At 46.2% G+C, this 23,912-nt stretch overlaps 1 protein-coding gene across 1 annotated transcript; it reads right to left on the bottom strand.

Moving 5' to 3' along the window:
• Positions 1-863: 863 nt before the first annotated feature.
• PXMP4 (peroxisomal membrane protein 4) lies at positions 864-23,827 on the bottom strand. The gene is made up of 4 exons (XM_068263880.1): positions 23,692-23,827; positions 18,924-18,986; positions 5,590-5,788; positions 864-4,793 (listed from the first exon to the last, which is right to left on the bottom strand). Exons 1-4 carry the CDS (start codon positions 23,802-23,804, stop codon positions 4,530-4,532), a joined length of 639 nt encoding a protein of 212 aa, XP_068119981.1. The 5' UTR covers positions 23,805-23,827; the 3' UTR covers positions 864-4,529.
• Between the last annotated feature and the right edge of the window lie 85 nt (positions 23,828-23,912).

Genomic DNA, 23,912 nt, shown 5'->3' with positions numbered 1-23,912 from the left:
TACAAGAGCTCACCTACATCACCTGTTCAGACTAGTCAGAATCGGTTGGTCCTCATATTACATGCAATCGGTAAAATTGCCCAATAAGGTTTAAATGTATGTTCTTGGCTTTAGCCCTGCTTTAAACAAAAAGGAGAGGTATATCTATAACTTTATCAACCTTCATTACTGCATACATTAAAAAAAAAAAAAAAAAAAAAAAATTATACACAGGGATGCACACTATCCCTGTTTCACTAGTGATGAACAATTACATTTCACATAAATATATTGAATTAAGTGCTTGAAAATAAATGTATCACCCAATCCTGGATGGGGTGTGTCTAGGCAAGCCTCTGTACATTGCATGGTCAATGCTTCAACTGGACTTAAAGGGAACCCGAGGTGACAGATATATGGAAGCTGCCATATTTATTTCCTTTTAAAGGGAAGGTTCAGGGACTATGAAAAAAATAAATAAAAATCCTTATCCACTTACCTGGGGCTTCCTCCAGCCTGTGGCAGGCCGGAGGTGCCCCCGGCGCCACTCCGCAGGCTCCCGGTGGCCGACCCGACCTGGCCAGGCTAGCGGCCAGGCCTCTTCTGCACTTCTTTGTGCGTTCCACGCTGGTGCGCTGATGTCATCGGGCGTCCTACGGGCTGTACTGAGCAGGTTCAGAACTACTGAGCCTGCGCAGTACAGCCCGGAGGACGTGAGCGCGCCGGCGTGGACCGCACAATGGAGCGCAGAACAGGCCCGGCCTGGTCAGGTCGGCCACCGGGAGCCTGCGGAGCGGCGCCGAGGGGACCTCCTGCCTGCCACGGGCTCGAGGAAGCCCCAGGTAAGTGGATAAGGATTTTTATTTTTTTTTCATAGTCCCTGAACCTTCCCTTTAAACAATACATTTACCCATAGACCCCGAATCAGTATATACAGATCGGGTACTCTGACTCAACTGGACAGCCAGGCAACTGGCATTGTTTACAAGTAAATAAATATGGCAGCCTCCATATCACTCTCACCTCACGATCCCTTGTAGATCTGTCACTACAAGCAGCTGCCCAAAGCAAAGGCTCTGAGGGAAAGGCGTATGTGTAAATTTGAGGCACTGTTCTCATCTGCATAGGAAGCCGGGTCATGTGGTTTTATGCCACACAGATCTGGACAAGAAAAAAAAAAAAAACCCTGGTAATTTTAAATAGAACCTCCTATCAGGTTCACAAAATGATACAGCTGGTGAGACAGCATACTAGGCCCCCTTACTGGCCAGTAAGGGCAGGTGGTCCTCTTGGTTGGAGTAAAATGCTGAGGCGGTCCTGGCTCCATGCATGTGGCTTTACCACCTGTATTTGAAGTCAAGCTGACTTTAGCAAGCCCACATCTAGTAAATAGAGTTATTCTCTCTCCCTCTTGACTCTCTAGCTAGCACCAAGATTTCCCCCACCAATCACATACAGGAGGGGGTGTTATCAGCTTTTCGAATCATATGCCTCCCAGCAGATGGGCCACACCTCCTTCCCACAGGTAAGAACAGGAGGATGGCTGAATGGCAGGTTGGCTCTGTACCCTCCCCACACCACAACCAGCCCAACAACATATTGTTCCCCTGGAATTACTGCCACGCTCCCAGTATTAACTAGAATGTGGGAGGTCCAAAGGTGGTAAAGTGCTTGTGGAAGGCCAAGCTGCTGATACCACATGGTGGCCTACAAAAAAATGATATCAGATCTGGGAGGCCATCATCAATAAAACCTGCAGGGGATAAGGAGTTTAGGCGTTAGGAGGACCTTCTTAGGTAATGGGGATGGGAGGGTGGAAGGGAATAAACAGATTGATGTAAAAGGACTTTAAGCTATTGAACCTGGCTCATTGCAAGGAACAACCTAGAGGTACCTATATGGACATTTAAATGTCCTGGACCTACATTTTGCAGGTTGCTCAAATACCAACTTGACCAAGTCATAAGTGGAGCTCCACTCCTTCCATGATCTACTCCTGCTTCAGGATTTGTAAAGGAGTTAGTTCAACACAGTAGTTGGCCAAGCAAACTCTGGGAGATGGGAAGCTTCACTAATGACTTGCTTTTTGTGTGTTAGGACGACAATTGTCAAAGTATGTGAATGTGCATCCAACTTAGACAGATAGGCAGGTTTAACAGCTCAATGGAACCTCAGATTCCAATATTGCCTCTGTCATCTCCCAAAAAGTGGGATCTCCCCTGGCTCCACCTGTTTTTAAGCTTTTTGTCCAGGCATTAAAAGCAGTTTTCCAACCATCGAAATTGAATGCTGCTATTAATGCGCTTCCAACCCACTGCCAATCGAGAGACACGTCCAACTATCGTACAACAGACCAAGTTTGGTTAAATATTTGTAAATTGCACTAGCAGGTGGAGGTGCACTGCAGTCAGAAGATACTACACTATTATTATATTTCTGTTTCTTTCCCTATGTCTTATCTGGAGGAGCACTTCCTAGCAGCATGGACTTCCTGAATGGTGACCAAACTGTCTTATGAACTTTTGAACTGTTGAAGATAACCTCAGGTTGCCGTATTGAGTGCATACACCGTTTATGAGGAAGTTTGGATAATAGTTGGTGGAAAACATGTATGAGCCTTTAGTTTACCAAAACGAAAAAAGAAAAAAATGCCTTGGACGATTATAAAAAAATGCAAACAAAGTCAGATGAATGCATGTGTAGAGAAACACACCTTAGACTTATTGTTTATGTGAACTCGAGGTGAGAGCGAGTCTGCCATACTTGTTTCCTTTTAAACAATACCAATTGCCTGGCTGCCCTGCTCATCTATTTGGCTGCAGTGATGTCTGAATCAGACCAGAAACAAGCATGCAGCTAATCCAGTCAGATAGAATGTCAGAAACACCTGATCTGCTGCATGCTTGTACAGGGTCTATGGCTAAAAGTATTAGAGGCAGAGGATCAGCAGGACAGCCAGGTAACTGGTATTGCTTAGAAGGAAATAAATATGGCAGCCTCCATATAACGCTCACCTCAAGTTCACCTTAAACTGGCCTGACAGACTCAGATATCCAGCCACAGGATAAACAAGACAGTAGACCAATTACTTGGCTAAAGTACACTTGTCATGAGAAACGTACATATTCTGCCATTTCTGATCTTCCAAATACAGAAGATTGCCAGATCACCGGAGATTCCAAAAATGCTTTGCCAATGTATTTAAATGGTGGGGAACCCATTAGTGCGATTGCGATTAGGGTTAATTGCAACTGCCGGACATGCATCATTTTGGGTGCATTTGTGCTCAATGCCATGTAGAGAAGCGCTGCAAAATCGCTTTGAAAAGTGATTTTGCAGTGATTTGGGGGGCGGGCATTTGTATATATAATTAATTTTAATTCAAAATTCCAGAGTATCCCACAGTCCACTCGTAGCCCCACCCCTAGCAGAAGAGGTCACAGGCACTTCTCTGATTGGCCCTAGAGAAGCACCTATGACCTCTTCCATTAGGGGGCGGGGCTACGGACGAAGCCGTACATTGGGACACCTGGTAAGTATAATAAAGTTTATTAAAAAAAAAACTAAGCGGGAGCACTGTACAGCTCTTCAAATTGGAACGAAACGTGATTTCAATCGGCCTAGGAATCCCTGCACACAGTGCTTATGTGATTTAAAAGCGCTGCAGCGATGCCTAGTGGGTTCCAGCCATGAATCAGATTGGGTTAAGTGCCACCTGATCATCTTACCTCTTCCAGGGTTGTGATGTAAGTACAGGTGCTAAAGGAGCTTGTAAAGAAAAAAAAGGACAACCGAAAGCCCAATATAATGCAGTAAGCACCGAGAAGTAAAGGGTATATCAGATAGAATAACACATGTCAGGGTTACCCCCAAAGGCAACCACTGGAAGAGCTGGAAAGTTGTAGAATAGAAAGAGGTAACACCCCTCCACCAAACAGGAAACGGATATACCAGAGGTGCCAACAAGGATAAAACACATTAAACAGGAGGTAGTGGTGGACTTACCTTCCACTTGACGACCCAAACGGTCAGATTCAAAAAGTAGCAACGCGTTTGGCGGGACACAGTCCGCTTCCTTAGATAAAAATAGGCATATCTGCACAAGGATCAGTGAGCGTTTGGAGCAGCAGATATGCCAATTTTTGCCTGATAAAGTGGGCTGTATTGTATCCCGTGAAACGCATCGCGGCATTTGCAATTCAAAAATGTTTTTCCTTTTTTGAAACTGGGTCGTAAAGTAGGATGTAAGTCAACCACTACCATCTTTTACTGTATTTTATCCTTGTTGGATCCTCTGGCACATGAGTTTTCTGCAGGTGTTAAAGGAGAAGCATGACAAGCAGAAAACTAGTGTTTTATAGCAGGCAGTCAGCCATGGCAGCCTCCATATTTTCCTCATGAAGGTTGTGAGGTGGGTATCAGCTTGCACTGACCACCCTCAGAACTTAGTAATCATTCAAGTATTAAGGTTAGCGCTGCTATGCCTGCCCTATAGAGGTCCAATCTGCTGAGGGAAAATTCACTGCGTTCCCATTGGGCCTCACAGGGTTTTACTTCCCTTGTGTGGGCTTGTTGTATATCAAGAAGTCCGAGATGTCGTGCCAGATGTTGCTGTCGTCATAGAGGTAGGTCATGGAGGACTGCAGTGACGGCTGGAGGGTGTGACGGTGGTATTCAAACAGCCAGAGGACAAAGCCCCACACCAGGGCAGAGAAGATGGGAAAGACGTCGTGTTTGGGCTCTGGGATGTAGCCCTTCTCTACGGCCAGCCGGGAGAGACCAAAAAGGATACGGGAGAGCAAGTACATGTTTATCTGCAAGAGATAGCAGGAGATACACAAAGATTCAATGGCAAATTCAATAGTTCTATTACCACCAAAGCTATCACTATTAATGAGCTAAATATTCGGCAATGAGCTTCACCCAGCAGGTGGAAGGCTATTCTAGCAAATCACTAACACAGCTGCTGGTCACATGGATCAACTGCTAGAAGATTTTCTTTGCTCACTCCAACTTCTGTCTCCCGGGTGGGAACAGTTAGCATAGTAACATTCTTTTGATCGTCACTAGACATCATCAAGAGAAATAGACAAAAAACATCAGGGGGACAGCGTCTATGGTCTGATTCTCGTAAGATTAGGTGCTACAATCAATCAGGAATTGGGCGTCGGCTTATGCTGGCCAACAGATCTCTCTTCGATCAGAGATCTGTCTCTTGGTCGATCAGCTGCCAAGTCGAGAGATGTATGGATATACCTTAAGGTACGCATACAACTAGCAGTGATGGCAGATTCGACACAGGACAGTTAATGTAATGTAGGGGCACATTTATACTCTAGGAAGAACAACAATGGGGGTTTCATTGCTCGTCCTGATATTGCCGCTACCGCCGCTTACCCGATCGACCACAGCAGCACGTATCTTGCAGCATGTCCAATTAATACACGCGCCCAATTTTGGCACTGATTTTCATCCGATTTGATAATAATTATAGAATCGGATGGTTGATCGGCCACCAAGTTCAGATATGTATGGCCACCTTAACAGTGTGAAGTTGAAAGAGATTAGAGGCTCGAAAAGTTTTGGCTAGTTTATTATTGCCTGGCTCACCTGACTATTGATGTTGTTATTTTCCCCGAACACCAGCCAGCCCCCCACACAGGCTGCCAGGAAGGAGTGGAACTGCCATTTGCTGCCATGGATCTTCTCTTGAGCCGTCAGCAGACTCTTATACGTGAAGACGAAGAAGGCCAGATTCCGGGAGTGAGTGTAGGTGGCCTGCAGGATGGCTTTCAGCTTCTCTTTTAGACTAGGGAAAAGTAAGAGATTATGGGGCTGATTCACACAATATCTCACGAGTTAGCAGTCCTTACTTAACCACTTCAGGATGAGAGCAATTTTCACATATTAGCGCTGCTCCCATTCATTCGCCAGTAACTTTATTACTACTTATCACACCTAAATGATCTATGTATTGTTTTTTGCAGGACAAAATTAGTGAGTGATATTTTTGTTCAGTAATTACCTTATTTTCTATGCATTTCTCCCTTTACCTCCATTATAGCTTTACAATAAACAGTGCTAACTATAAGTTAAACCCACATATTTTATTTGCTTATCCATCCTGTTTATTACAATGTTTAGATTATGTTCCTAACACAATGTATGGTGACAATATTGTATTTGGAAATAAAGGTGTCTGTTTTCTGTTTTGTGTTTTTTTCTCTCTCATTGTACACTATTGGTGATTACCAGACCTTACTTGAAAAAAGTAATAGTAATATACCCTCAAGGCATATATTTTTAAAACGCCAAGTTCCTAAGGCAAGATTATAGTTATTTTCTTTTATATTCTGTCACTATGTTTTCATTTTACAACCCTTGGTTTTGGATTGAGTTTGTACCTACCCATTTCTTATGTAACGTGGGTCCAAGCTTTAAAACACACCAAAATGTATTATACGACTTATCACGGTTAAAATGATACCACGTGTGCCTCATTTAGTAACAAACCTCCACAACTACACTGGGCGTGTATATAGGTCCAGTTATACTGAAGTGGTTAATCTTTCCCTTATTTGTAAAATAACTTTTCTGCAGTTTCTATGCAACAAAATCACTCAAAGTAAACTGCCTCCTGGTTAACTTAGATCAGTGCTGCCCAACTTCATGGGCAGGGGGTGTGTCTAGCACCAGATGTTTCAGCAGGAGGGGGCAGAGCACCAATATCCTGGCTTCGGGAAGAGGGGGTGGAGCCAAACACAAACAAACTGCCAGAGGAGGGACCTGACAAAAAAAATAGTCCGGGCAAGTGAGTGCGGCCCAATGGCCACATCCAGCTCGTGGCCTGCCAGTTGGACAGCCCTAAATTAAATAATACTTTTCTCGTTTTATTTATAGTACTGTACTTGCTGTGTATGTGAAAAGTTTTACATAGATATTGTGAAAAACAGTTTGTGAATTAGCTGCCATATAGGGAATTAAATTCATACTAAAGCATATCTGAACTGTGAGGCAGGGAACACACTTGTCTTTCAGTTTTCTGCACATGTTTTTCTGCGTACGGTTTCTGCACACCAAGTGTGTTTCTATGCAGAAAAATGCGCCCGTTTTTTTCACAGCAGCTGATGTAATGGATAATGAAAACTGACCAAAATATGTAGAGTCATGCAAAATGTCAGGTTTCTTTTGGGTGCGCGAAAAACACATTAAGTGTGAACTAGCCCATTGATTAACATGAGGAGTTCTCAGTTTTTCTGTGCAGAAAACGCGCAATAAAACAGTATGTTCCCTTCCTCAAGGAGAGAGAGGCAGCCATCTCTATTTCCTTTATACGAGTTGCTTGGCTGTCTTGTTGCCAATTTGGCTTCAGTAGTCACATCAGGGAAAAGCATGCAGCCAGTGGAGTCTGAGCACCTGATGTGCATATTGGTTTTGGGTCAGTGCCTTGTATATGCATACAAGGACTGTCGCCTGGCAGGGATTGGGACTCAACCCTCAGTTGAAAGTTTGGAGCGCAATGTACAGATTTATTGCTAGCCAATAGGCTAGTGACGTGTGTTACTATTGAGGGAGGTAGAGGGAAAACGTGTGGCGCCCAATGAAGTGGCTCCCGTGTATAGGGTGAGCGGGGACAACATTGCGCTAAGGGGGCGCTCAGCATTGCTAAAGATCCAGCATGTCGGTTCCTTAGGCCAGGGCTTTTCAACCGTCTCACTAATTGTACCACTTTTATTGCCTGCACAGTAGATTGGATGCAATCGGGCTTGGCTGTTTCTTCTAGAACCTGAACAGAGAGCAGCTACTGCGCAAGCACCGATGAGGAGAACTTTGGGGCTCCCAGCGCTGGATCCCATCTGCTGAGGAGGAAGGGGGAAACCTCTTTAGGATACAAAGGCCTCCCCTCCCTGAGGTAAGTACCTCCCGGGGCACTTTTTTCTAACAGGTACACTTAAAGAAAAATAGGCATTTGGGAGGGGAAAAAGTAGGAGGCATTGGTGGGGAAAAAAAGACTACAATTAGATTGCTAGCCTACATATTGTCAGTATTGGCAATCTAGAGGTAAATTGCCAATATAGATAGCCTTAGGGCCCTTTAACACTTTATCAGTTGCTCTCAGTTATAACTGAAAGAAAACTGATTTTCAAAGTAATGCCCATGTTTTCCTATGGCACCTGTCACACTTAACACGTTTTAACTGAAAGCTTTTTCCCAATGCACTGCTATGGGAAAAACGCATACTTATGCTGGGAATACACGATGCATTTTTGCGTTCGTTTTTGCCGTCGTTTTCGCTTTCAATCGATTCTACTCTCGATTCACTGCTCGATTCCCCTCTCGATTCCTTATCTTTTCTTATCAATTACATTCACTTGAATGAGGAGAATCGAAACGAAAGTAGAATCGACCAGATCCAACAGGTTGGAATTTATCTATCGAACCCATCTATCTAAAGTAAAAACTTAACGTGTATTCCCAGCATAACGCGTACCAACACACACTAACGCATACCAACTGATTAAGTGTAAATGAGTGTGAAGTGTAAACAAGTTCCTCTCCCCCACCCGCTTAATTATACATAGCCTGGCCCCACCACCAGAGAGCTGAGAGCTAGGCAGTGACTCACCACAAAGTTCGGCCCCCCCTTGCTCACTCCTTGCTGTGCTGCCCTGCAATATAGTTCACACCTCAGATCATCGGTAAGCCAGCTGCAGTGAAGAGACAGCCAGGCAAACAGTGCGCGATGACGGCGCATATACTTCAAATACAGGAAGTGAGCAGTGAGGTCACTTTCTATATCTGCGCCATCACTGTGCACCGTTGGCCAGTCTCTTCCTCACTGATCTGAGGTCTGAAGTATGCTGCAGAGCTGCACAGCGAGGAGCGAGGGAGGGGGGCCAAACTTTGTGGAGACAGGACAGGACCAGCACAAGTGGCATGCGGGCAATAAAGTGGCAGGCAAACCTGGAGTGTACCACCTGGCCAACAGCAAAGTACCACCGGTGGTACGCGTACCACAGGTGCAAAGTTCTGGTCTAGAGAGATTAGCCCATCTAATTGGGCCTTATCAGAAAGTAAACCGCAAGTGTAAATTAGGGTTGTCAGGTGTGCCACTCTGTGCCATAGTGTGGGCTAATATGTAAACACAGGAGGTTAACCCTTTTGTGCTCCCAGGACACCAGACACCTAAACACTGCAGGGTTTTTGTAATATTTCTGTAAGTTGTTGCTGCTATTGCCATTTTTATCATCTTTTGACCTTTATGTCATTTTTAATGACTAATCAATAAAGAGCTGAACTTTGATTTTTGTGGTGCCAGCCTCTTGTCGTGGATTGTAAGTTGTAACAAAGAATTTTTTTTCTTTAAATTTATTATGCTGTTGCTTATCTCCTTAGAGCAGAGAGGAAGCTCTGAGTTTAGGTCCGCTTTAAAAGCTGACAGAACCAACAGGTTTTGGACTAGTCCACCTCCTCACAATGGAGTTGGATGGACAGTTGGAAAACGACGACAGTTGGAAAACGACGACAGTTAAAATTTGACAGTTGGAAAACGACGACAGTTGGAAAACGACAGTTGGAAAACGACGACAGTTGGAAAACGACAGTTGGAAAACGACGACAGTTGGAAAACGACAGTTGGAAAACGACGACAGTTGGAAAACGACAGTTGGAAAACGACGACAGTTGGAAAACGACAGTTGGAAAACGACAGTTGGAAAACGACAGTTGGAAAACGACAGTTGGAAAACGACAGTTGGAAAACGACAGTTGGAAAACGACAGTTGGAAAACGACAGTTAAAATTTGGCAGTTGGAAAACGGCAGTTGGAAAACGGCAGTTGGAAAATGACAGTTGGAAAACGACGACAGTTGGAAAACGACGACAGTTGGAAAACGACAGTTGGAAAACGACGACAGTTGGAAAACGACGACAGTTGGAAAACGACGACAGTTGGAAAACGACGACAGTTGGAAAACGACAGTTGGAAAACGACAGTTGGAAAACGACAGTTGGAAAACGACAGTTGGAAAACGACAGTTGGAAAACGACAGTTGGAAAACGACAGTTGGAAAACGACAGTTGGAAAACGACAGTTAAAATTTGGCAGTTGGAAAACGGCAGTTGGAAAATGACAGTTGGAAAACGGCAGTTCAACTGTCATTTTTCAACTGCCATTTTCTAACGTTCTTTTTTAAACTGTCATTTTCCAAATGTCAAATTTCAACTGTTTAAAGGACCACTACAGTGAAAAAAGCTGTCCTCTTCAGATGCCCTGTTCCCCGCCGCCGGTCCTGGTGTAATCACGCGAGTGATTATACTGCGGCTGCGAAGCCATGGCCATGCACGTGCTCGCTCCCACGCGCATAATCGGGAGCTTACTGCGCAGGCGCAGTACAAGAAAACTTCGTACTGCACCTGCACAGTAAGCTCTCAATGACGCGAGCGGGAGTGAGCATTATTCGTCTGTTTAGATGAATATTAAACAGGGACCGGCGGCGGGGAATGGAGCATAGTAGGAGGACGGCGCGGGACATTACAGCTGCAGAGGGCCGATAGAAGCTCCAGGTAAGTGTCAGCTTGTTTGATTTTTAGAATCCCACAGAACCTCTTTAACCTCCTGGGGGATACAATTATATCGCCCAGGAGGTGGCGCAGCATTATTTTAAAAAAAAAATTATTATTTAAATCATGTAGCGAGCCCAGGGCTCGCTACATGATAGCCGCTGTGCAGCGGCATCCCCCCACCCCCTCCGATCACCTCCGGCATACAAAGCAAACAGGAAATCCCGTTCAGAACGGGATTACCTGTTTGGCTTCCCCCGTCGCCATGGCGACGATCGGGATGACGTCAACGACGTCGTGACGTCAGAGGGAGTCTCGATCCACCCCTCAGCGCTGCCTGGCACTGATTGGCCAGGCTGCGCACGGGGTCTGGGGGGGGGGGGGAGCGGCGCGGCAGGTAGCGGCGAATCAGCGCGGAGCGGCGGCGATCGGTATATACACGCAGCTAGCAAAGTGCTAGCTGCGTGCAACAAAAAAAATTATGCAAATCGGCCCACCAGGGCCTGAGAAATCCTCTGTGGCGGCTTACCACGAGCTCAGCTCGGGATTATCCCCCAGAGGGTTAAAGAAGACCTAAACTCAAACACTGCAGTCAAGGAAAACATATATAGTTGCTGAGCATGTGTGTGTGTGGTGTGCGTGTGGGTGGTGTGTGACTAGAGAAGGGTTTTTAACCTTCTCACTAATTCTACAACTTTTATCACCTAAAAAGTACCACCAGTGTGCCTGCACAGTAGTTTGGATGGGATCGGGCTTGGCTGTTTCTGCTAGAGCCTGAACAGAGAGCAGCTACTGCGCAAGCGCACACACCGATGAGGAGAACTTTGGGGCTCCCAGCACTGGATCCCCTCTACTGAGGAGGAAGGGGGAAACCTCTTTAGGATACAAATGCCTCCCCTTCCCTGAGGCAAGTACCCCCTCTCCACACTTTTTTGTTACAGGTACACTTTAAGAAAAGAGGGCATATGGAAGGGGAAAAATAGGAGGCATTGGTGGGGAAAAATATTACAATTCGATTGCTAGCCGACAGATTGTCAGTATTGGCAATCTGTAGGTAGATTGCCAATATAGGTAGCCTTGCAAGTTCCTCCCCCCCCCACCGCATACATATGAACTGGCCGCCGGGAGACTTGGGCGCAGGATACAGCTGGTATATAGCTATTGCTGGAAGTCAAATTACAATGTTTTAAAAGAAACTTCAGCTCCGTCTTCTGACAGCCCCGAAGTTACTGACTGTGCGCCCCTATAGCCGTAATCCTATTACAGCCTATGATGGCGCCCAAATCTCCTGCGCTGTTATTAAAGCACTCGCCCCATCCCCACCCCCGCTTAATTATACGTAGCCTGGCCCCACCATCAGAGAGCTGAGAGCTAGGCAGTGGCTCACCACAAAGTTCGGCTCCCCCCTGCTCACTCCTTGCAGTGCTGCCCTGTGGAATAGTTCACACCTCAGATCATCGATAAGCCAGTCGCAGTGAAGAGACAGCCAGACAAACAGTGCACGGTGACGGCGCATATACTTCAAATACAGGAAGTAAGCAGTGATGTCACTTTCTGTATGTGCACCATCACTGTGCACCGTTTGCCTGGCTCTCTTCCCCACTGATCTGAAGTATGCTGCAGAGCTGCACAGCAAGGAGCGAGAGAAGGAGACAGGACAGGACCAGCACAGGTGGCATGCGGGCAATAAAGTGGCAGGCAAACCTGGTGTGTACCACCTGGCCAACAGCAAAGTACCACAGGTTGAAAAGCCTTGCTTTAGGTACGGTGACCATACGTCCCGCTTTACCCGGGACGCGCTGTCCCAGGCTGCATGAGGTCCTGGGAAACGTCCCGCTTTTAGCAGCGGGACGTCCCGGCCTCTGGACTCTGGCCACCGTACAATGAACTAGCCGCAGCGTCTCATAGACGCTGCGCTAGTTCATTCCCCGCAGCCCCGCTCCAGCAGCCTGCATTGTGTTCCGGGCGGCAGGCACAGGCAGAGCAGGGCTACGGGAAGATGGCGTCCGGAGGCGGAGCCCTGTACTGTCTCCAGTACAGGGCTCCGCCTCCGGACGCCATCTTGCCGTAGCCCTGCTCTGCCTGTGAGAGCGGGAGATTGAAGGAGGAAGATCGTCCAGGGGGAGCTGCACACACCAGAGGCCGGCTGCGTGAGGGAACGTCTTCTGCCAGGTGAAGAACTAAATGCTTTTTTTCCCCAGGTGACGTTTGCACGCAGTGCGTTTAGTTTGTGCTGACATGTTTGCCCGCAGTGCGTTTAGTTTGTGCTGACATGTTTGCCCGCAGTGCGTTTAGTTTGTGCTGACATGTTTGCCCGCAGTGCGTTTAGTTTGTGCTGACATGTTTGCCCGCAGTGCGTTTAGTTTGTGCTGACATGTTTGCACGCAGTGCGTTTAGTTTGTGCTGACATGTTTGCCCGCAGTGCGTTTAGTTTGTGCTGACATGTTTGCCCGCAGTGCGTTTAGTTTGTGCTGACATGTTTGCCCGCAGTGCGTTTAGTTTGTGCTGACATGTTTGCCCGCAGTGCGTTTAGTTTGTGCTGACATGTTTGCCCGCAGTGCATTTAGTTTGTGCTGACATGTTTGCCCGCAGCGCGTTTAGTTTGTGCTGACATGTTTGCCCCCATTGCGTTTATTTTGTACTGACATGTTTGCCCCCATTGCGTTTATTTTGTGCTGACATGTTGCCCGCAATACGTTTATTTTGTGCTGACATTTTGCCCTCAATGCGTTTATTTTGTGCTGAAATGTTGCCCGCAATGCGTTTATTTTGTGCTGAAATGTTGCCCGCAATGCGTTTATTTTGTGCTGACATGTTGACCTCAATGCGTTTATTTTGTGCTGACATGTTGACCGCAATGCGTTTATTTTGTGCTGACATGTTGCCCATTGCGTTTATTTTGTGGTGTCTGGGGTAACTGTTGCTGCATTTGTTATTTAATGGTCATAGTTGGCTGTGTTTGCTGCTTTGGGGTTATGGTATACTATTAAATAGCATCACACAGTTTCTGCACACCCATAATGCGAATCCTCGTTTGACCACATCACGGCGTAAACACTGCTTTCTTATGCCTCGCTGTTGCCTCATTTGGTTAGCTCCGCCCATAGAATGTCATGGCCACACCCAATTTTTCACGCGTGCCACAGACACCACATTTTTCGCCGCGGCGCGCCGCACCCCCTATTTTGCTGCACTGCCTGAGGGTAATCTAGCGTGTTTGTAGCTTTAGAAGCTACTGCCGAGTGAAACATTTTCAGAAGGGATTCTGCGGAGGCACTTTAGCAGTGTGGGGTCAGGTAGGCTCCTCAGTATGGTTTTATTTCATGGTCATCTGTGTCTGGGAAAATTATTTCTCACTTCTTTACTAGGTAATGGCCGCCACTGGAATCAGGAGACGCACACAGCAAAAACATTATGACAGAAGTGCTCACAATTAGGGATGGTCAATGAGAGACAAATAATAAGTTGATGCAGCATTATACAAATTTTGTATGCAAATGTATGCATTTTGAGATTAATCAATGAAATCCTGCTGAGGTAAAATTCGATTGGTCCATTTTCAAGCTGCATAAATTTGCACACAAAATTTGCATAATCTTGCATCAACTCGAAATTATTAGCATCTCGTTGTCCATCCCTACTTACAATTCCCTTATCCTCATCCAAAGTGTTTCAAGCCCAATTAAAAAATGTCCCCATGATTTCTATAGTTAAAGACCCCCTAGGAAAGTAGTCTTTTTTTTTAATGCTGCCTCAGGTTCTCTTTAACGAAAATCTGTAACATCAAAAAGTTCCCTTGGGGGGTACTCACCTCGGGAGGGGGAAGCCTCCGGATCCCAATGAGGCTTTCCACGCCGTCCTCTGTCCCTCGGGGGTCTCGCTGCAGCCCTCCGAACAGCAGCGATGTAAATATTTACCTTCCCGGCTCCTGCGCAGGCGCTGTGGTGGCTCTCAGCTCCGAAATAGGCGGAAATACCCGATCGCCGTCGGGTCTGCTCTACTGCGCAGGCGCAAGTCTCCGGCGCCTGTGCAGTAGAGCGGACACGACTGAGATCGGGTATTTGTCTACTTCGGGGCCAAAAGCCGCAACAGCGCCCCCGCTGGAGCCTGGAAAGGTAAATATTGAACAAGCTGACGGATTTGTCGGGCCACTGTTTGAAGGGCTGCAGCGAGACCCCCATGGGATAGAGGATGGCGTGGGATGCCTCATTGGGACCCTGAGGCTTCCCCCTCCCGAGGTGAGTACCCCCCAGGGGAACTTTTTGATGTTACAGTGTCTCTTTAAAAGCGGTTCAGAGATGAAACACTAACTATAACAAGTAAATTGTCTATATATCTTATCTAAAGTTTAGATAGTTTACACAGCAAATCTAGCTGCAAACAGCTTTCACCGTTTATGATTATTTATTCCTGTGATACAATGAGAGCGGCCATGTTCTGTTTGTCATATTACACACAGGCAAGCTGATCTGCATCTCCAGACTTCAGGCTGTGAAAACTTCACTCCCCTCTCCTCCTCCCCTCTGCCTCTGAAATCTCTGGCTAGTAACCACGCTACCTACCTATTAGCCCACCCTCCCTCCCACCACGCTACCTACCTATTAGCCCACCCTCCCTTCCACCACGCTACCTATCTATTAGCCCACTCTCCCTCCCACCAGGCTACCTACCTATTAGCCCACCTTCCCTCCCTCCCTGGCATTTGCCAACCACCCACCCTCCCTGGCATTTGTTTAGCCCATACGAACCAACCCTCCCTGGCAATTGTTTAACCCATCCACCTTAAGTGACATCTTCTGCAGCACTTTACAGAGTACATAGTCATGTCACTGACTGTCCTCAGAGGATCTTACAATCTAACCTCTGCTATATGTATAGTAAGTAGGATATCATTTTTTATTAGGAGAGGGGGCTTCATTCAAAGTTTCCTGTTGATGACCACTTTCCTGCTGCTAAGTTCATGAACACTTGGCCCTGCTCATGACCCGTCATTACCGCGCCCACTTTCCAGTGCATGGACAAGCCAATTTTTTGCCGGTCAGCTACCCCTGCAGTGGATCTAGCACCCGCAAAAAAAAACATCTTTTACAATCCACTGCCTTGTCTTCTCACTGCACCTCCTGCCTCCTAGCTTACTCACCCTCTGTACTAGGTTCCAGCCAGGTAGTCTAGATTGCACACTGCACCATCTTTGGCTAGTCAGGCCTAGATTGATGTGAATTTGCTCCAGTCAGCTCCACACTGCAGTCAAAAACATCTGATTTGCATGCTTGCTCAGGGTCTATGGCTAAATGTATTAGAGGCAAAGAATCAGCAGGACAGCCAGGCAATGTGCATTGTTTAAAAGGCAATACATATGTCAGCCTCCATATTCCTCTCACCTCAGGTGTGCATTCAAGTATAAAAGACACAGCCTGTCATGTCATGCTCTGTCTTGATGCGGGATTGGGGTTACGTTTTGCTTTTGTTCAATAACCTGTATAATGCAGATGTTACATTTATGGATCAAGAAATATTTCTGGGCCTCAGGGAAGGTTGCAATAGACTGTATTGGTAAATGTATGCAATGTGTAACCACACCCACTTTTAATTGCCTGTCAGGGGCACACAATTGGTATTTTGCACAGGGGCCCACTGCTGGCTGTGTCCGCCACTGCGCTGTGGGCGAGGCTCGTTTAGTTTATCGGGAATTAGAGTATTAAAACTAAACTAAATAAGCATTTGGCTTGAGGAATGCCCTATAAACTATATGAAAGGAACACAATTATGCAAGGAGTAAAAGTTTATCTCGGATCCACTTTAACCACTTGAGGACCTAGCCTTTACCCCCTCCCTTTACTGTTTTTTCAGATCTGTGCTGGGTGAGCTCTACAGCCCCCAGCACAGATCAAGTGACAGGCAGAGCGACCAGATCGCCCCCCTTTTTTCCCCACTAGGGGGATGATGTGCTGGGGGGTCTGATCGCTCCTGCATGCTGTGGGTGGCGGGGGGGGCACCTCAAAGCCCCCTACACCGCAGGATTTCCCCTCTCCCTCTTCTCCCTTCCTGCCCCGGAGATCAGAGGCTGCACAGGAACGGATCTGTCCTGTGCAGCCTCTAACAGGCTCCTGCCTGTCATGCGACAGCGATCCCCGGCCGCTGATTGGCCGGGGATCGCTGATCTAGTACAACGCTGCTACTGTTAGCAGCGTTGTACAAATGTAAACAAAGCGGATTATATCCGCTGGTGTTTACATTTAGCCTGCGAGCCGCCATCGGCGGCCCGCAGGCTATTCACGGAGCCCCCCGCCGTGAAATGACAGGAAACAGCCGCTCGCGCGAGCGGCTGTTTCCTGATTAATTAGCCTGTAGCCGGCGACACAGATCTGCGTCGCTGGCCTTGCAGCTGCCACTTTGCCGACGCGCGTTATGAGTGCGCGGTCGGCAAGTGGTTAAAGTGGACAGAACTCTGAACTTACTCTCTGCTCTAAAAGAGAAGCAGAAGTTTCATAAACTGAGGAGTCAGAGTTGGATGATTTTTGTACCGACTCCACATCTCTGGTGTCTACTTTCTACCGTCATGAAACCAGACAAAGGGTTAAAATCCTGTTTACATATTAGCTGTGTCTGCAAGGACTTCCGACTTTCTGTGCTGACGCAGCTGAGAGCTTGCATAAGGGCTTGTTAACACTAAGGGCGCTTTTGCTTTTTTTTAAGCCTCGGCGATTTTCAAAATCGCCCTAAAAGCGCTTTTGCAATGGAGTGTTTACATATGAGCAGTTTGTTTCGGATCCGCTCACCAAAGCGCTGCCTGTACCATTTGCAAGGCGACTTGCCTCAATGGAAGGTATAGGGAAATCGCAAAGCACTTGAAAAAGCGCATTGTATAGCGATTTCCCAAGCGCTTTCATGAATAAATACTGTACATTGTATTTATTCATTTCCGGGTGAAAGAGTTCACTTCCTGTCGGACGTCAGGAAGTGAAAAAATGATTCAGTCTGCAAAAGCGCTTTACAAAAAAAAAAAAAAAACTCAACAGGTAAGCACCGGGAGGCACTAAAATAAAAAAAAAACAAACCACACGCACAAAATTGCCAAACGCCGGCATCAGCGATTGCGATTTTAGATGTGAACAAGGCCTTACACTTGTGATTACTCACAGATGAGGGGGAATTAGACAGGCTCTTCTCTCTAAAAACGCACAGAGTGCATTTCTCTGTTTACCTTGTGCAAGAAGTTCAGGTCCACTTTAACATCTCTGGTTTCTTGTCTACTCTAAGGTCTTTTTCAGATGTACAGCTGACAGGGGGTGAATTCACCACACTCAGTACCGGCACTAGACAGGCGGCCCCCCATAGAGTCACATCTGAGTGCGGTCAAGCTAAGACACTACACGTTGCGGTCCTCTGCCGCCCTGTAACACCACCGCGTGTCAAGTGCCGACATGAGTAGTCATTGTTCTCCCCAGGCTCTTTTAGCCGGGTGCTCCACCCAGCTGATTTGGGTGACCACCCTACTGTCATCGGCTTGCCTCTTAATCCTCCTCCTATGCTGTAAGCAGAGTTTGGCTGGCCCTGCATTCTCCCGTCGTGCTCCACCCGGCTACTTTTTTATGCCACCCAGCTGGAAAAAAATTCCGGGGAGAACACTGGTGGTGTTACAACCGCTGCAATACGTGGCATTTAAAGGGGAACTGAAGAGAGAGGTATATGGAGGCTGTCATGCTTATTTCCTTTTAAGCAATACCAGTTGCCTGACAGCCCTGCTGGTCTATTTCTCTGCAGTAGTATCTGAATAAAACCAGAAACAAGCATGCAGCTAGTCTGGTCAGATCTGACTTTAAAGTCTGAACCACTGAAACACCTGATCTGCTGCATGCTTGTTCAGGGGCTATGGCTAATAGTATTAGAGGCAGAGGATCAGCAGGGCTGCCAGGGAACTGGTATTGCTTAAAAGGAAATAAACATGACAGCCTCCATATACCTCTCTCTTCAGTTCCCCTTTAAATGTCACCTGAATAGCACTGATGGGAGGCAGATGTGGCACTGAAGTGCTCGCAGTCTGTCCATCTGTCCGTCACAGGCTAGCATCTGAGAGAAATAATCTACTTGCAGTACTTCTTCCAGACACCTTGATAAATGAGGCTCACTGCAGATCGATGGTTCCAGTCAGAGTAACAGCTGAATACATTGAATTGTATAGAGCCGGATCATCCACAAGGCAAACCTTGGCAGCTGCCTAGGGCCTTGAGGATGATAGCCCCCACCAAACCTAACTAGAAAAAGAATCAGCTGTGGGCAAAAAACAAAAACTGCTATCTTGCCTAGAGCCCCATTTCTTCTTTTTCTTTCCTTTTCTGGTACTGTACAAATCATTGCTATAGCTTCATGTAACATCTCACCTTCCACTCTTAAACAGGAATGTCATCACCAGGGCATGCGGCGCCCGGATTTTAGCTCCATATCTGGGAAAAGAAAAAAAAAAAAAAAGTTATTGGAAATCATTAAGTTTTATTTTACCTCTGCTTCCCTCTATCCCGCACAAGGAAAATATAAAAGTACTTGAGCGTTTTAAAAAAGTGATCTAAACATTTTCTTTCACTCAAAATCAAATAAACTAAATACCCATCTTTTTCGGACTATAAGACACACCTAGGTTTAGAGGACAAAAACCAGGGGAACAAATATATACTAAACTTGGTGCATCCGTGGTGAAGGGGCATCTTGTGGATTATGCCCCCTTGTACCTCTTATGTCTCCCTATGTGCTCCATGTGTCCTCCTCTATGCCCCTTTGTGTCCCCGTGTCCTCCTCTGCATGGGCACAGAACAGGGAATCCGTGACATTGCGGAGGGTTGGAGGTCCTTATCGGTAGTGTTCACAAGTCAGGAACTCCCTGCATTTGGACTATAAGACGCAGTGCCTTTTCCCCCCACTTTTGGGGGGGGGCAGTGAGTCTTATGGTCCAAAAAATACAGTACTTTATAGAAACATTACAAATAATACCTCAACAAATGCAGGTTTGTGTGTAAAGCTATGCCCCGTGACATGCGGCCTTGGCTGGATTACGGACACTTCAGCGGTGCTGGCCGCACCACACAGTCTCCTCACAGCACCTGATGCACGTCACATGACATGCAGGAATGGGAGCCACAAGGTGCAGAGAGCTACACACTTACGCTCTGTGTGTTAACTGGAGCCGATGGTGTCGGAGGTGGGACCATGGCTCCATCATTGAGGCCAATGATAGGCCTCCAAGACCATCTGCTCCAGTTAACAAGCAGAGCAGCAGTAATTGGCGGGTCTAGTTGCAGCACCCCACCTGATTGGAGGCTGAAGATGGAGGCGCGGCATGCACATGTACACTGCGCGGAGCAGCAGCCGGCCATGCATAAATGGAGGATGATTGCGGCTAAGGAGGACATAGTAAGGATAGAAAAGGACATGGGGACAGAGGGTGACACAGAAGAGGACACAGGTGGGACATGAGAGGACAGAAGAGGACACATGAGGGACATAATAATTGGGGATAACATCCACAAGACGCCCCTGCACTATGGGCACACCAGTTTTTGTTTTTTTAATCAAACGTTTATTGTAGTAAACAACAAATGATAACTACTGTTTTTGTAGTTTTTGCTCAAGTATAAGGCACAGATAGAAGGGAAAACATCATATAAAGCAGCACTGGAGAAGGAGAAGAAAAAAAAGTGGTACAAGTGCAAGTCAGATGGATCAACGAATCTAGGGCGCACCAGGTTTAGTACATTTTTCCCCCCTGTTTTTTTTCCTCTAAACCTAGGTGTGCCTTATGGTCAGGAGCATCTTGTGGCCAGTAAAATACGGTAAATGGCGCTCATGGGCCGCAGATGGGATGCCATCTGTTCAGTCGTCCATCTAAAAGTGGCCTTAATCTGTCCTCACACGTGCTTAAATAACTTTGCCTTCTTAGAACAGAAGATATTGATTTTACAGAGCTATACCAAATCACCATGCAAACAGCCATTTCTGGCTTAACTAGGTACTCTGAAAGACTCCTACCCACACAGGGGCGTGCACTGATGAGGGTCAGTGTAGCCAGGAACAGCTGTGTGCAAGTTGGATTAGTATGGCTTTGTAAAGTCCAAGCTACACGATACGATTCTTTGTACGATTAGATTACTATTCTATTTACGATTCAATTAAATCCAACATGTCCGATCCTGATTCGATTCAATTTGATCTGCAATTGCAAAACAATGGCAAATCGAATTAAATCTAATCGAATCCCGATCGGACATGTCGGATTTAATCGGATCGTAAATAGAATCGTAATCAAATCGTTCAAAGAATCGTATCGCGTAGATGGGGCTTAATTGAATAGGCCCAGGCACACAGCGCACTCTGTACACTATGGATGTGGCTCTGGATGTGTGTTTTGCTTTTTAGGGACATAAAGAAATTATTTGCATTTTTCCTTAGTGAGCGGAAGTGATGCGTCATAGGAGTTTGCAAATAACTTCTGGCTGGAAAAAGCCCCAGGTAAGTGAAAGTCATCTTGTTCCATGTACACACACAAACAAATCACTTTTTCTCCTAATTGTTCTCCTTGAAGATAATTTTTCATCTATTTAAAATACATTTAAAGGACAACTGTAACAAAAGTAATATGGAGGCTACCATTTTTATTTCCGGTTATGCTATACCAGTTGCCTGGCTATCCTGCTGATCCTCTGCTTCTAATACGTTTAGCCATACACCCTGAACAAGCATGTAGCAGATCAGGTGTTTCTGACATTATTGTCAGATCTGACAAGATTAGCTGCATGCTTGTTTTTGGTGTTATTTAGACACTACTGTGGACAAATAGATCAGCAGGATTGCCAGGCAACTGTCACTGTTCAAAAGGAAATAAATATGGCAGTCTCTATATTCCTTTCACTTCAGTTGTCCTAAAGCAGGGCTGGTGCACACCAGAGTGGTTCTGAAGCGTTTTTTAAAGCACTTGCAGGGGGAAAACCGCTTGGCTAATGAAAGTGAATGGGATGGTGCACACCAGAGCGGGTCATTTTTTCCACAAACGCAAACTCGGGGGCTGCAGCATTTTGTAGATTTTGGAGGCGTTTCTGCATCAATGTTAAAGTATAGGAAAGTGGAAAACTGCTCTGAAAAACGTTAGATCAGAGCTGTTTTCCAGGCGGTTTTGTTACAGAAACTGTTCAGTAACAGCTTTACTGTAACAATATTTGTAATCTGCTACACAAAAACACACCCAAAAACGCTAGGCATGTTTAGAAAACCTCTCTACACATGCCTAGCATCGCTCTGAAATCTGCTTCAGAAACCTCTAGCGGTTTGCGGATCTGCTAGTGGTTTTTGGTGTGCACTGGGCCGAACTCTGCCACTGAAAAGGTATCAAAAAGTACTTGTCAAAATTATTCTGAGTTGTCATCCTGGTGCCACCTGTCTGTGCTGTATGAATACAGGAGATAAACAAGGACAGCTGGGTTATATTTTATATTCAGGATGAGCAGGACTACAACACACAGGCAGTGTTCACTGAAGAGTGTATAGAGTTACAGGTTCACAAGTACAAGGCCAGAGGAAACACAACTCACCTCTGTCCCTATTCCTACTCTCCTCTCCCGCACAAAGTATCAGACGCGGATCAGAGTCTGCATGCGGGACTGATCAATCAAATAACATGGAAAAAGCTAAGTTACGTCATCACAAAATCTCATGGAGCGGTGTAAAACTGCAGTCACACCAAAAAACAAAATGACTTCATACTTCATAAATGTCTACTAAATAATAAATATATAAACAATATTACCCAAGTCCCTTTTAAAGTCCTAATTAGTCCATTGGACACCCTTCCATATAAAATCCAAGGATTTTATGCTGATTGTAAAATAGAACATTTATTTTCTGTCTTTTTATAGCACTATCCCAGGATTCCCTTTTGGACTATACGATTTAGAACTGTAAACCCTGACACTCCAGTAATTTGCAGTCCATGCACAGGACATTTCCACACCTCACAACTTTTTGAGATAAGAAACATCAAGCAATATAGAGAAAATGAGATCTACTTACCCCGGGCTTCCTCCAACCCCTGGCAGCCGATATGTCCCTCGCTGCAGTTCCTTGAAAGGTCAGCATCTTCTGCACCTACGCAAGAATCGCTCGTGATCATGTGGTCTGGAGTGTTCTGAGCAGGCGCAGAATGCCTGCGCAGTACACTCTGACCCACGTCAGCGCCACCGTGAGCGGCTCTGGCGCAGGCACAGTAGATGCCGACCTGGTGAGGAGCTGCGGCGAGGGACATATCGGCTGCCAGGGGCTGGAGGAAGCCCTGGGTAAGTAGATCTTATTTTTTTCTATATTGCCTGATGCTTCCTTTGAGCCACGCCCCTGTCACACCCCTAATCACGCATACCATAAAGATTTCATAAGAAAATAATATGTTGTTTTATAATTCAAACCACTCTGGTCCTTTCTGTCCTGGTTCATATTCCTTTATATTAACATATGAAAATATATCAATTTAAGCGTAACTGAAATAAAAACAGAGTTTCACTTACCTTGGGCTTCTTCCAGCGCCTTGCAGCCTTCCTGTCCCGCACCTGTCCTCCACGATCCTCCATTCTCCCGCCGCCAGCTACTTTCAGTTCTGCGCACATCTTTCTACACAATAGCGTCTTGCGCTATAAGCACAGGACACTATTGTGGGCAGTAATGTGGTGTAAGGTATGCGTGGCCTGCTGCCGACTTACAAGTCGATGGTACGACAGTACCGAAAGTAGCTGGCGGTGGTACAACGTAGGATCGTGGAGGACCGACACGGCCAGGAAGGGTGCAAGGGGCTGGAAGAACCCCCAGGTAAGTAAAAAATTTTATTTTTAATTTTAATTCCGCTTTAAAGGATAGGAATAACGTTTACAGTCAAACACGTTTCAGTAGAAAAATACATATATTTACATAGAGGTGTACATGAATGCTGAAAAAGGGACAAATAAGGAAGAAAGAGGGACAGAGGGAGAGGGTTTCCAAAGTAGACAGTTGGGAGCTTTGCATTTCCCAGGCTGGGATAAGATCCTGTGCACTCTGTACCCTGGCTATTGCAGCATGCACAAGTGTATAAAGTAGTTAGATCCCTTCCCCCAATATACTACAAGAGCCTGTTCTCACACTGCTCCATTCCGGAAGCCTTTGATTACGGCAAGGGCAGCCTGATATCTCTTCCTTTTCAACAGTTGATTCACCGCACGGATCACAGATCTCGGTAACACAGCCCCGGCCATTCTGACTACAGAGGAACCTCACACTTCCGGGTCCTTGGAACGCATATGCGCTCCACCGGTCACAAGAAGGTGATTTGCGCGCTTTAAAAGTAACCGGCTAGGAACAGA

This window comes from Hyperolius riggenbachi, chromosome 12 (genome assembly GCF_040937935.1).
Source record: "Hyperolius riggenbachi isolate aHypRig1 chromosome 12, aHypRig1.pri, whole genome shotgun sequence".
Classification (NCBI taxonomy): Eukaryota; Metazoa; Chordata; class Amphibia; order Anura; family Hyperoliidae; genus Hyperolius; species Hyperolius riggenbachi.
Note: the sequence above shows the minus strand (reverse complement) of the source record. Positions and strands in the feature narration are given on the sequence as shown.

Coding starts and splice junctions, on each gene's coding strand:
- PXMP4 (XM_068263880.1), bottom strand. CDS start 23,804: ATGGCCGGGGCTGTGTTACCGAGATCTGTGATCCGTGCGGTGAATCAA. Junction 18,987..23,691: donor GGCTTCCGGAATGGAGCAGT/GTGAGAACAGGC, acceptor TTCTTTTCCCAG/ATATGGAGCTAAAATCCGGG. Junction 4,794..5,589: donor ATAACAACATCAATAGTCAG/GTGAGCCAGGCA, acceptor TATCTCTTGCAG/ATAAACATGTACTTGCTCTC.